Below are 12958 nucleotides of genomic sequence, written 5' to 3' on the forward strand. Positions count from 1 at the left end.
TGTGGTGGTTCACTGAAACTGTGTCAGAGACACTGCATCATACTGCTTGAGTGTGGGTGTGTGTGTGTGCTCTATATAGGTCTCTGGCTCTCCTCTCCTGCTTTAAAGGAACACTCCACTTTTTTTGGAAATAGGCTCATTCTCCAGCACCCCCCGAGTTAATAATTTAATTTTTATCGTTTTGAAATCCATTCAGCCGTTCTCCTGTTCTGGCGATATCACTTTTAGCATAGCTTAGCATAGATCATTGAATCCTATTAGACCAATAGCATCGCGTTGAAAAATGACCAACGAGTTTCCATATTTGTTGTATTTAAATCTTGACTCTTCTGTAGTTATATCGTGTACTAAGACCGGTGGAAATGCAAAGCTGCGAGTTTCTAGGCTGATAAGATTAGGAACTACACTTCCATTCCGGCGTAATAGTCAAGGAAGTTTGCTGTCGTAATATGGCCGAAGCAGTTCAGCATTATCAGAAATGAGTTCCCAGCTAGTTTAGCATTTGCACATGTGCTGCATGGTATTAGTGCTCCTGCTTCAGCCTTATTACGGCAGCAAACTTCCTTGACTATTACGCCGGAATGGAGTGTAGTTCCTAATCTTATCAGCCTAGAAAATTGAAGCTTTGCATTTCCACCGGTCTTAGCACATGATATAACTACAGAAGAGTCAAGTTTTAAATAGGACAAATATCGAAACTCGTTGGTCATTTTTGAACGTGATGCTATTGGTCTAATAGGATTCAATGATCTATGCTAAGCTATGCTAAAAGTGATATCGCCAGAACAGGAGAACGGCTGAATGGATTTCAAAACGGTAAAACTCAACTTATTAACTCGGGGGGAGTTGGAGAATGAGCCTATTTCCAAAAAAAGTGGAGTGTTCCTTTAAGGCTGGACTCTGGCCTACATTTACAGCATTAAACTGCATCAGGCCTTATGGGACACACACAGTCTGAATAATGCATTCTCATCACACTGAGTATGTATGACTTTGCAGCAGCTTAAGTGCTGCTCATGATTTATGCATCTCCACAGCAATAGTGTTGATGTGTTCAAATCAATTGCAATATCCAAAACCACATACCGGCACAATAACACACACACTTCTTCGAGTAACACTCATATATAACACTATAAACACACACACACACACACACACACACACACACATGATGCCTAATGCACAAGGGTCATTCCTAGGATTCTCGGGATTGAGGCCCCCAGAGTGGTGATTCTCCAAAATTAATTGTTTGAAGCTTTTCACAATACTTTGGTATGCCCATTGTAATGAATAAAAATATTATTGCATTTTTTTTAGTATTTATTAGCATAAAATAATGTCTTATATCTATCTTAAACCAAGCATTTTGTCATGTCCCTGAGGCACTTCACTGAGTTTGTACTTAGAAAATGATTAACAAAATGTGCATAGTTTCTGTGATTTTTGGCAATAATGTAAGCGTTTACTTGTTCTTTTCTTGTGAAGAAATCTGCCAAAATCTTTAAAGTTATGTTCCTCAGTCTGAACTCAACCCCGTCATACTAACCATTCTATACCCATAATAATTTAGACTCTGCTTATATGTAACATAATTTACCAGAAATGGCATCATTCAGGTCTCTTTAATGGTGATGCAGAAAATGGTTAGTAGTATCATACTTTTTATTCTTATTTTTGAGGCATATTATAGTCAGGGAGGGTACACTCTTAAAAATAAAGGTGCTTCACAATGCCATAGAAGAACTTTTTTGTCTAAATGGTTCCATAAAGAACATTTAACCTCTAAAGAACCTTTCTGTTTCACAAAAGGTTCTTTGTGGCAAAAAAGATTGTAATAAGGTAAGAAAGAGATTGTTCTTTAAAGAAACTTTAACTGAATGGTTCTTTGTGGAACCAAAAATGGTTCTTCTATGGCATTGCTGCGAAGAACCTTTTAAAGCACCTTTATTTTTAAGAGTGTACTGTCAAGCTTAACAACTTAACTCAATCCTGTCGCATAAAATTAAGATGCAAAATCAATATTTTTCAATAATTTATTTTAATCAATAAGTATATACAATGTACTTGTTTTATTGCTGCCATATATGGTCTACTCTGCTGACTACATGAGGAGCCATTTTGAGTGAAAAATCACTTCTAAGACTGTCACAAATATATGCATTTCTCATTGTTACAGGGTTGTAAACTTGTGACTGGGTTATTTATGTCATTTATTAATAATTTTAATGAAAAGGTAAAAATAAAATAGTCATGGTTTCAGCAAATATACTTATCAAAATCATGACAACTCATATTTTGTTATAAACTGTTTTTTCTAATGTAATATGTCCACTTAAACTTTGACAAACATCCTATATCAGAAATTGCACCCATTTGCAGCAGAAAGACTGTTGGGTATGCAGATATGTTGACCCAGAAATATAGGGACAATATGAGAGAGAAACAAAACCAAAAATTAAAAATGAATGCAATGTATTCCTTCAAATGTGTTAAAGACTTCAACCCTGTCACATTAATATTTTTGCTTTTTTGCTGATTACTATCTGACATGTTAAGGACTAAAACATTACAATTGTGGTTTCAGTTAAACTTCTAAATTAAAAACATTTTTTACAAAAATAAAGAGACCATAGACATACAATTTGTGTATTTGTAGCTTCAGTCCTGTACAAATTGGGAAAATATGATAAATGTTACATTTGTTATCATTAAATTATCAGGGACACATGAGCAGTAGGTCGGTGTTTGTTTTATAAAAAGGTCTGTATAAAATCCTTTTTAAAGCAATCCCATTTTGTCCGATATGAGGTTGAGGAAAAAAAGGGTGTCCCAACCTGAAAAAACAAAAAACAAAAATGAAAATAATAAAAAGGTCATTAATGCCTAAGGTGGGAAAATATAATTTATTTTGGGGGTTTGACATGTGCTTAATTATGTGGGGTATTTAAAAAAATTAATGTTGTTGAAAAATGTATATTCCAAGTTAAAATGTTATCGAATCCCAGGAATGACCCACAAACTATGTTGACAAATTTAACCTTGTTGTACAGTGTTAATGAAATATTTATTTTATTTTATTTTAGATTGCTGTGAGGCTTTGACAAACAGATACACACAATTTTTGTTGCTTAGGGTTTCTGGGTCTTTTTTTGGAAATCACTCTCTATTGATTTGTATCCTGTCAAATGTAGGTCACCTGCTAACTTCACAGTAGAATCACATCTAACTGGCTTGATCTTACACACTCCATTATTTTTGATAAAATATAAGGTTTTACTATAATGTACAGGACTAGATGCAGCTAAAATCTTGTTAGACCCTTGTTAAATGCCTACCATAGAATAATTGGTGTTACTGGTTGATGATAAACTGTAATTGATAAACTCTGGTTGGATTCACTGTCTAATTCTGCATTGTAATTTGATTTCATGTCTCCATTCTGAGCTCCTCGCAATGATAGAGTTTCTGTTCAGCAATGACAACCGACAGAACCAGAAATAGAGGTACAAAGCTGTCACTTTTTGGAAAGGTACCCCCAGTGACAGCTTTTATACCTTTCCTTTTATACCTATAGTCTTTCTTCCCTTAGGCTGGACAGTCCAGCACTGCTGTTGTGCTGCTTATTGACTGTGAGAGGTGCTGTTGCCCAGGGAGACGATAGTGAGCAAAAGAACTGCATGTGGAAGGCATTGCGTCAAACGGAATAGAGAAAAGACGTCGAGCTGTTGTTTATACATTAGAGGGGCTCGGTTTGGAATCTTCTTAACAATACCGAACAGAATTAATTAAATGTTCGAATATTTGAAAACTAGACGTATATGACTGTGTTTTGCTTGGATTACTACATTTGCAGGATGCAGGATAACAAAGGACTCCAACTGAGCCGGTGTGTAAAATGGCAAGCAGGATTCTCCATTTTTCTTTTATTCGTGCTGAACACAGTGACCGGGCAAATTCGTTATTCGATTCCGGAGGAAATGAGACCAGGATTGTTTGTCGGAGATGTGGCGAAGGATCTCGGTTTGGATGTAAAAAGGTTGGTTTCTGGCCGTGCGCGTCTTGTTATTGATGATAGTAGACAATATGTCGAGCTGAACCCTAACAAAGGACATTTGGTGGTAAAAGAGAGAATAGACAGAGAGCAGCTTTGCGGACAGAAATCTCCGTGTAGTTTCGGTCTTGAGATTTTGCTTGAAAACCCTCTGGAATTTTTCTCGATTACTGTCGAAATTCAAGACATCAATGATCATGCACCCGTTTTTTCTAAGAAAGAAATAATTCTCGAAATAGGCGAGTCCACACCTATAGGCACCATTTTCTTGTTAGACACAGCGACTGATCCCGATGTTGGTTTGAATTCTCTTCAGAGCTACAGTCTGAAACCTACTGATAATTTTGCTTTAAAGCAACACAGTCGCTCAGACGGTAGTAAATATGCAGAGATGGTGTTGCAGTCAGTTCTGGACAGAGAGAAACAGAGCGAGCATTCACTTATATTAACGGCTATTGATGGTGGAGACCCGCCACGCACTGGAACCGTTAAAATAGTAATTACTGTCCTTGATGCCAATGATAATGTACCCATTTTTGCAGAAACGTTGTATAAAGCGAGTGTAGCTGAGAATGCGGTAAGAGACACGTTGATAATTAAAGTAAGTGCATCTGATGCAGATGAAGGTTACAATGGCAATGTAACATACTCATTTTCTCACATAGGAGAGGACGCAGCGGATCTATTTCAAATGAATGCACATACAGGTGAAGTTATTCTAATAGGAAATCTAGATTTTGAATCAATTCAACACTATGAAATTAACCTTCAAGCTAAAGACCCAGGTGGCCTTGCAGGTGCTAGTAAATTAGTCATAGATGTCATAGATGTTAATGACAACAGACCGGTTATAACAATGACATCGTTTTCGGGTAAAATACAAGAGGATTCTCCACCCGGCACAGTTGTAGCTTTAATAAGTGTACAAGATTTAGACTCCGGTAAAAATGGACAGGTCCGCTTAGGTTTAGAACAAAATTCTCCTTTTACAATTAAACCGTCACCGCGTAAATACTACACGTTGGTCACCGATGCACCACTAGACCGAGAAAAAGTTTTCAGTTTTAACCTAACGTTAACAGCATCAGACGAAGGCAGCCCTTCTTTATTTAGTAAACGAACTATTTCTTTAGATATTACTGATATCAACGACAATGCGCCAGCCTTTAGTCAGCGTGAATATAAAACGTATATATTAGAGAATAACTCTCCCGGCGTTTCTCTGCTGACTCTTCAAGCAACAGACCCTGATGCAGGGCAAAACGCCCGTATCGCGTATTATCTGATAGATACAGATGTTAATGGTTCTCCTGTCTCATCATACTTTTCTGTTAATGCAGACAGCGGAATTATCCATGCGGTAAGATCTTTTGATTATGAACAGATGAAAGAGTTTAAAATACACGTACGAGCGCAAGATGGGGGGTCTCCACCTCTCGGTTCAAATGCTACAGTTATCATTAACATTCAAGACCAGAATGACAACGCGCCTCAGGTTCTGTATCCGGTCCAGTCAGGTGCTTCTGTGGTGGCTGAAATAGTGCCTCGTTCGGCAGATGTGGGTTATCTGGTAACTAAAGTGGTGGCTGTTGACGTGGACTCTGGACAGAATGCCTGGCTCTCATATAAACTGCAGAAAGCCATAGACAGGGCGCTGTTTGAAGTGGGCTTACAGAATGGAGAAATAAGAACTGTACGCCAAGTGACAGATAAAGATGCTGTCAAACAAAGACTTACTGTTGTAGTGGAGGACAACGGGCAGCCCTCTCGATCAGCTACAGTCAATGTTAACGTGGCGGTGGCGGACAGCTTCCCTGAAGTGCTCTCGGAGTTCACTGATTTTGCGCACAAGGACTACAACGACAACCTGACTTTTTATCTAGTCTTGGCCTTGGCTGCAGTCTCATTTCTTTTCATAACGTGTTTAGTCGTCATAATATCTGTTAAAATCTACAGGTGGAGGCAATCTCGTTTGTATTATCATTCAAATCTTCCGGTTATTCCGTACTACCCGCCTCGTTACGCAGACACTGTTGGCACAGGAACTCTACAGCACGTGCATAATTATGAAATTTACAGAACCACAGACTCCAGGAACAGTGATGTTAAATATTTCGGACCCATCAGTCAAAGTCTGATGAGTGTTGACACGAGTGGGACAGAAACGATTCCAAAGGAGAAACGCAGCATCGATTGCACTGAAGCGGGCAGCACACTGGTGAGTCTGCACAATGTGATTTTTTTTTTCTCTAAACACAGCTTTAAAAAAATATTATACACTAGTAGTCTGCAATGTTGTGAATTACAGCTAAAAGTGACGTTTAACATGTATGTTGTGTCGCTGTCCATGGTGCTGGAAAGGTAGCCTCGCTTCAATATTATTTTCCTTCCATATGAATATGATTTGCATAAAAATATATATTTCGTCCCTTTTTTTGCTCGCTTTGAACAGCAAGGGCCGCTGTTGATCAGTAAAACATTTATGGTGTGCTTCGTCATTCAGCAGTCTAAACTCCTCCCCATTTTATTGTATTGTGTAGATGAGGGCAAGGCTGCCTCGACATTTTTATTTAGGGTTGCGTGCACGAGGCAAGGTTTGCAATACATTTTTCCATTGCATTATTCTTCCTCACAACAACTTGGATTACATCTCAACTTTCTGATTGGATTTACAATTTGTTAATCTTGTGATTTGAATTATGGTTCAGTGGGCTCATCGGTCTTCGCTATGGAAAATGATGTGGCTGTTAGCGATGTTTTTTTCTTGTTATGTTTACACAGCAAGAGGACAGATACGATATTCGATTCCGGAGGAGATGAAGAAAGGCTCGCTCATAGGTAATGTAGCACAAGATCTCGGGCTTGATTTGAAAAGGCTTCGAACTGGTCGAGCGCGTATCGTGACCGGAGAAAGCACTCCGTATGCTGAGCTTAAAACAGACAAAGGGATTCTAGTCGTGAGTGAGAGAATAGACCGAGAACAGCTTTGCGGCGACGTCACGCCATGCAGCTTTAGCTTCGAGATCCTTCTAGAGAACCCACTGGAGCTACACCCAGTTACTATTGAAATATTGGATGAAAATGATCACGCGCCGTCCTTTCAGAACAAAGAATTAAAATTTGAAATTAGCGAGTCTGCAACGCTGGGTTCACGCTTTTTATTGGAAAGCGCGGACGATCACGATGTAGGCTTGAATTCACTGCAGAATTACATTTTATCTCCAAATAATAATTTTGCTTTAAAGCAGCACTCAAATCCAGACGGCAGTAAATACGCGGAAATGGTTTTACAGAAATCATTAGACCGGGAGGAGCATCCTCATCTGCCTCTAAAGCTGATAGCTGTAGATGGCGGAAACCCGCAGAGGTCTGGCTCTGTTAATATAGAGATTACTGTTTTAGACGCGAATGACAACGCACCTGTGTTTAACCAGACAGTATATAGGGCATCTGTGATGGAAAATGCACCGAAGGGCACTTACATTACTACTGTTAACGCCTCAGATGCAGACGCTGGTTTAAATGGACGTATAACGTACAATTTCTACAAACAAAAAGGAACCGCAGCTCAGTTATTCAACATTGACAGCGACACTGGCATTGTCTCTGTTGTTGGAGAAATTGATCATGAAAAAGATACTAAATTTGAACTTACAGTCGAGGCTAGGGATCAGGGTGGATTAACTGATTCGAGTAAAATTGCATTAGAGGTCATTGATGTAAACGACAATGCACCTGTCATTAATACAATGTCTTTTTCGAGCACAGTATCTGAAAATGCTCCACCTGATACCACAATTGCAATAATAAATGTTAAGGACTCAGACACTGATGATAACGGCAAAGTAAATTGTTTTATTGAAGGATCTGAAGATTTCACAATAAAATCGACGTTAAGAAATTATTATTCTTTAGTCACAAATGCTATTTTAGATCGTGAGAAGCTGTCAGAATACAACATCACAGTCATCGCCACTGATTCCGGAAAGCCGCCTCTAACAAGCAGAAAAACATTTAATTTAAAAGTAACTGATGTTAATGATAATGCCCCAGTTTTTCAAGAGAGCGTTTATAATTCATTCTTGCTAGAGAATAATTCACCTGGTGTTTCTATTCTTACAATCAGAGCTCGTGACCCAGACGAAAATCAAAATGCTCGTATATCTTACATTCTAGAAGAAAGTGACTTGGGCGGGTCTCCTGCTGGAACTTATGTTTCTGTTAATGCAGAGAGCGGAGTTGTACACGCAGTGCGCTCTTTTGATTATGAACAGATAAAAAACATTAAGATAACAATTAAAGCGCAGGATGGCGGCTCTCCTCCGCTTTGTAGCAACGTGACCGTGAACATTTTCATCCAAGATCAGAACGACAACGCGCCTCAGGTTCTGTATCCGGTCCAGTCAGGTGCTTCTGTGGTGGCTGAAATAGTGCCTCGTTCGGCAGATGTGGGTTATCTGGTGACTAAAGTGGTGGCTGTTGATGTGGACTCTGGACAGAATTCCTGGCTCTCATATAAACTGCAGAAAGCCACTGACAGGGCGCTGTTTGAAGTGGGCTTACAGAACGGAGAAATAAGAACTGTACGTCAAGTGACAGATAAAGATGCTGTCAAACAAAGACTCACTGTTGTAGTGGAGGACAACGGCCAGCCCTCTCGATCAGCTACAGTCAATGTTAATGTGGCGGTGGCGGACAGCTTCCCTGAAGTGCTCTCGGAGTTCACTGACTTTACGCACGACAAGGAATATAACAATAATTTGACCTTTTATCTCGTCCTGGCCTTGGCCGCAGTCTCATTTCTTTTCATAACATGTTTGGTCGTCATAATATCTGTTAAAATTTACAGGTGGAGGCAATCTCGCCTGTATTACAAGTCCAGTCTTCCAGTTATTCCGTATTATCCACCGCGTTACGCGGACACTGTTGGCACAGGAACTCTGCAGCACGCCTATAATTATGAGGTTTACAGAACGACCGATTCCAGAAGGAGTGACTGTAAGTTTGTCAGACCTGCAAGTCAGAACCTGTTGATAGTGGATCCTAATTCTACATTGACAGTGCAACGCGCGCCCAGCGAGAAAAACATGCTGGATGAATTAGATTCGCCAGTAGAGGTGAGATATATATTTTTATTATATTATGTTGTGTACTCAGTTAATGTAATATAGTAATGCGATAAACGTTGAAACTTTGCATGAATTTATCCCTCCTTGTTTTTCATGTTACAAGGACCTGTGTCACATTTTACTCATTTATCTGTACATGTCTTTGCATAGTTTGTATATATTTCAGCACCTCTTCAGTGGACAGCGCTGCTGTCAATTTACATGCATTTTTCTTAGTATTTTTTTTTCTTTGAAATGTATGCATTCTGTTCATGCTTATTTTTGACTCTAAGGGCCGCTGTTGGTCAATGTAATACTTTATGTGCAGTAGACTTGTCTCACAGTAAACTAAGGTCCCACCCCATCAGTGCGCGCTGTGACGCAGCAGACTCCTATGTTTCATTCTTTACCGGTTGGTGAGAGGGTGACTTTGTCTTTTTCCTTCCAAACGAATACAAAACGTTTTTTAATCCTGCCTTGAAATATTCTTCATCATCATATTGGAATATTAATGGTGAACTTGCTAATCAGTATGGCTAAGGATTTTTATCAAAATGGATGCGCTCGGTGGCGTGTTTTCTTCCACCCGCAGTGGCAAGTATTGTTTTTCATCTCGTGCTACATTCCTTTTGCCGTCTCTCAAATCCGCTACTCCATTCCTGAAGAAATGAGTAAAGGCTCGCTTATTGGTAATGTAGCACAGGATCTGGGGCTTGATTTGAAAAGGCTTCGAACGGGTCGAGCGCGTATTGTGACCGGAGAAAGCACTCAGTACGCTGAGCTTAAAACAGACAAAGGAATTCTAGTCGTGAGTGAGAGAATAGACCGAGAGAAGCTTTGCGGCGACATCACGCCATGCAGCTTCAGTTTCGAGATCATTCTTGAAAACCCTATTGAACTGCATCAGGTAACCGTTGAAATCATAGACGTAAATGATAATTATCCTGTATTTGAGAAAAGCAAAATAAAATTTGAAATAAGCGAATCAGCAACCCCTGGTTCACGCTTTGCATTAGAGAGTGCATATGATGCTGATGTAGAATTAAATTCGTTGCAAAATTATGTTCTCACAAGGAACAATTATTTCGTTTTAAAACAACACTCAAATCCCGACGGAAGTAGGTATGTCGAAATGGTTCTTGATAAAGCTTTAGACCGGGAGGAGCATCCTAATCTATCTCTGAAGCTGATCGCTGTAGACGGCGGAAACCCGCAGAGGTCTGGTTCTGTTATTATAGATGTTACTGTTTTAGATGCGAATGACAACGCGCCTGAGTTTAACCAGACAGTTTATAGGGCTTCTGTGATGGAAAATGCACCAAAGGGCACTTACATTACTACCGTTAATGCCACAGATGCAGATAGTGGATCAAACGGACACTTAACGTTTTCCTTCTCTGACCTGAAAGAACATTCGAGAGATATTTTTAGCATTGATGAAAACACTGGCTTGGTATCTGTTTTAGGAAATATTGACTTTGAGAAAGACAAACGTTTTGAAATTAGAGTTAAAGCGACAGACCAAGGAGGATTGACTAGTACAAGTAAGCTCGTAATTGAAGTAGTGGATGTAAATGATAATGCGCCAGTAATCAACCTCATGTCTCTCTCGAGCCCTGTAGCAGAGGATGCGCCTCCAGGTACAACAATTGCGGTGGTTAATATAAAAGATTTTGATTCTGGGAGAAATGGACAGGTTACGTGCTTTATTAATGAAAACCTACCATTTAACATCAAATCATCCCTCTCTAACTATTATAATTTAATCACAGATGCTATTCTTGACCGTGAAACTCACTCAGACTATAATATAACAGTGACTGCAACCGATTCAGGTTCACCTGCACTTTCGAGCTCAACGACACTACGGCTTAAGGTTTCTGACATAAATGATAACGCACCGGTTTTCGATCGAAGTAGCTATGCAACGCCTCTTCTTGAAAATAACGAACCAGGGCTGTCCATATGTAGTGTAACTGCGAGAGATTTAGACTGGAATCAAAACTCCAGAGTGTCGTATTTTTTAGAAGATACTCAAATTGGTGGAGCGACGATTTCCTCTTACGTGTCCATAAACTCTGAAAACGGCATAATAAACGCAGTTCGTTCGTTTGATTATGAACAAATTAAACAGCTTAGTTTCGTTGTAAAAGCGCAGGACGGGGGAAACCCTCCCCTCAGCAGCAACGTGAGCGTGAAAATAACGATTCAGGACCAGAATGACAACGCGCCTCAGGTTCTGTATCCGGTCCAGTCAGGTGCTTCTGTGGTGGCTGAAATAGTGCCTCGCTCGGCTGATGTGGGTTATCTGGTGACTAAAGTGGTGGCTGTTGATGTGGACTCTGGACAGAATGCCTGGCTCTCATATAAACTGCAGAAAGCCACAGACAGGGCGCTGTTTGAAGTGGGCTTACAGAATGGAGAAATAAGAACTGTACGCCAAGTGACAGATAAAGACGCTGTGAAACAAAGACTCACTGTTGTAGTGGAGGACAACGGGCAGCCCTCTCGATCAGCTACAGTCAATGTTAATGTGGCGGTGGCGGACAGCTTCCCTGAAGTGCTCTCGGAATTTACTGACTTTACGCACGACAAGGACTACAACGACAACCTGACGTTCTATCTGGTCTTGGCATTGGCTGTAGTTTCCTTTCTCTTTATCGTGTCTATCATTGCCATACTGTTAGTCAAATGCTACAGATGGAGACGCGAGCGGGTGTTTTACAAATCTGGAGCGAATCTTCCAGTTATTCCGTATTATCCGCCTCTTTACGCAGACGTAGGGGCCACAGGAACTTTACAGCACGTGTACAATTATGAGGTTTGCAGAACCACTGACTCCAGAAAGATTGATCTAAAATACGGCAGACCTTGCAGTGAGAGCATCATTAGTCTGGACACCAGCGGAACCCAAACACTCACGTATGCGCAAAGAGAAAAACAAAGCAACCAAGAATTCGATGATCAGGTGAGATTTGTTGTATATATTGGTATCTTTTAGAGTGTTTTTTATTATCATTATTATTTTCTTTTGTTTTCGTGTGTGCATACATGAAATATGAGATCTGCCTTGTGGGACTATAAGTCGACCGTTGCTTGTTTGCTTTTTGTAAACACACTTTGGTACCAAATGAGCTAAGTCATAACAAAGTATACAGACACCTAATTTTGTCTCTGTTATTTAGATAGTTTCCATATGATATATGTGTAGGATATTCTTTGTAAAATCCTTTGTGTAGAAAATGATAATTCACTGACCATGGTGCTAAAATACTGTCAGTGGGATAATTTTAGTTCCTCCTTTTGACTATCCGTTTCTCCCGTAGAGAACTATAATTGTCTCACGTTTCTTACATTTTAAACATATTATTTTGTCATTTGTATTCGTAAACGTTTTTATTGTTCCTCTTTAATTAAAAATGAATAATCTATTTTTAATTAGGCATACAAGATATTTAAAGACTAACCAAGTGCAATTTTTAGGAAAAGTTTATTGCAGGCCAAATGTATTTTAATTAATATTTATTAATAGAGTATATATTTTTTATGTAATATATATTTTTGATTTTAGAAATTTGTAATGTTGTGTTAATATAATTTCTCTAGTTTTAAACAGTATACGTCTGAAATAATAAGAATAACAAATAGTATGTGTATTAAATTTTGTAGTTCATCAGAGTGGACTCTTAGTGCCGCTGTTGGTCAATATGTCAGTTTAGAGAGCAGATCTGCTGCAGTTCCACCCCCATCATCTCCATATTATTAGAGAGAGACAGAAGCTGAGAGCACAGTCTGG

At 39.4% G+C, this 12958-nt stretch overlaps 2 protein-coding genes across 19 annotated transcripts in view; both read left to right on the forward strand.

Moving 5' to 3' along the window:
- LOC141288866 (protocadherin gamma-A11-like) overlaps window positions 1–12958 on the forward strand; it is a 143947-nt gene that overhangs the window by 44229 nt on the left and 86760 nt on the right. The window contains exon 1 of one of the 18 annotated variants that reach the window (XM_073821041.1): window positions 3757–6272. The exons of 14 other annotated variants lie outside the window; for them this stretch is intronic. In XM_073821041.1, the coding sequence (XP_073677142.1) occupies window positions 3822–6272 (2451 nt within the window). In that variant the 5' untranslated portion in view covers window positions 3757–3821. Of the gene's footprint in view, window positions 1–3756; window positions 6273–6620; window positions 9172–12958 lie in introns of those variants that run through there. 3 more of the 18 variants (XM_073821055.1, XM_073821049.1, XM_073821068.1) reach the window with 3 other exon arrangements.
- LOC141288962 (protocadherin beta-15-like) lies at window positions 9695–12852 on the forward strand. The gene is made up of 3 exons (XM_073821161.1): window positions 9695–10090; window positions 11375–12130; window positions 12832–12852. Exons 1-3 carry the CDS (start codon window positions 9695–9697, stop codon window positions 12850–12852), a joined length of 1173 nt encoding a protein of 390 aa, XP_073677262.1.

Source organism: Garra rufa, chromosome 16, assembly GCF_049309525.1.
Source record: "Garra rufa chromosome 16, GarRuf1.0, whole genome shotgun sequence".
NCBI classification, from domain to species: domain Eukaryota; kingdom Metazoa; phylum Chordata; class Actinopteri; order Cypriniformes; family Cyprinidae; genus Garra; species Garra rufa.

Excerpts from the sequence above, each read along its gene's own strand:
- LOC141288962 (XM_073821161.1), top strand. The coding sequence starts at position 9,695 with ATGGCTAAGGATTTTTATCAAAATGGATGCGCTCGGTGGCGTGTTTTC. Across the intron at positions 10,091-11,374 it reads TAACCGTTGAAATCATAGAC|GACCAGAATGACAACGCGCC; the intron begins GTAAATGATAAT and ends ATAACGATTCAG. Across the intron at positions 12,131-12,831 it reads ACCAAGAATTCGATGATCAG|TTCATCAGAGTGGACTCTTA; the intron begins GTGAGATTTGTT and ends TAAATTTTGTAG.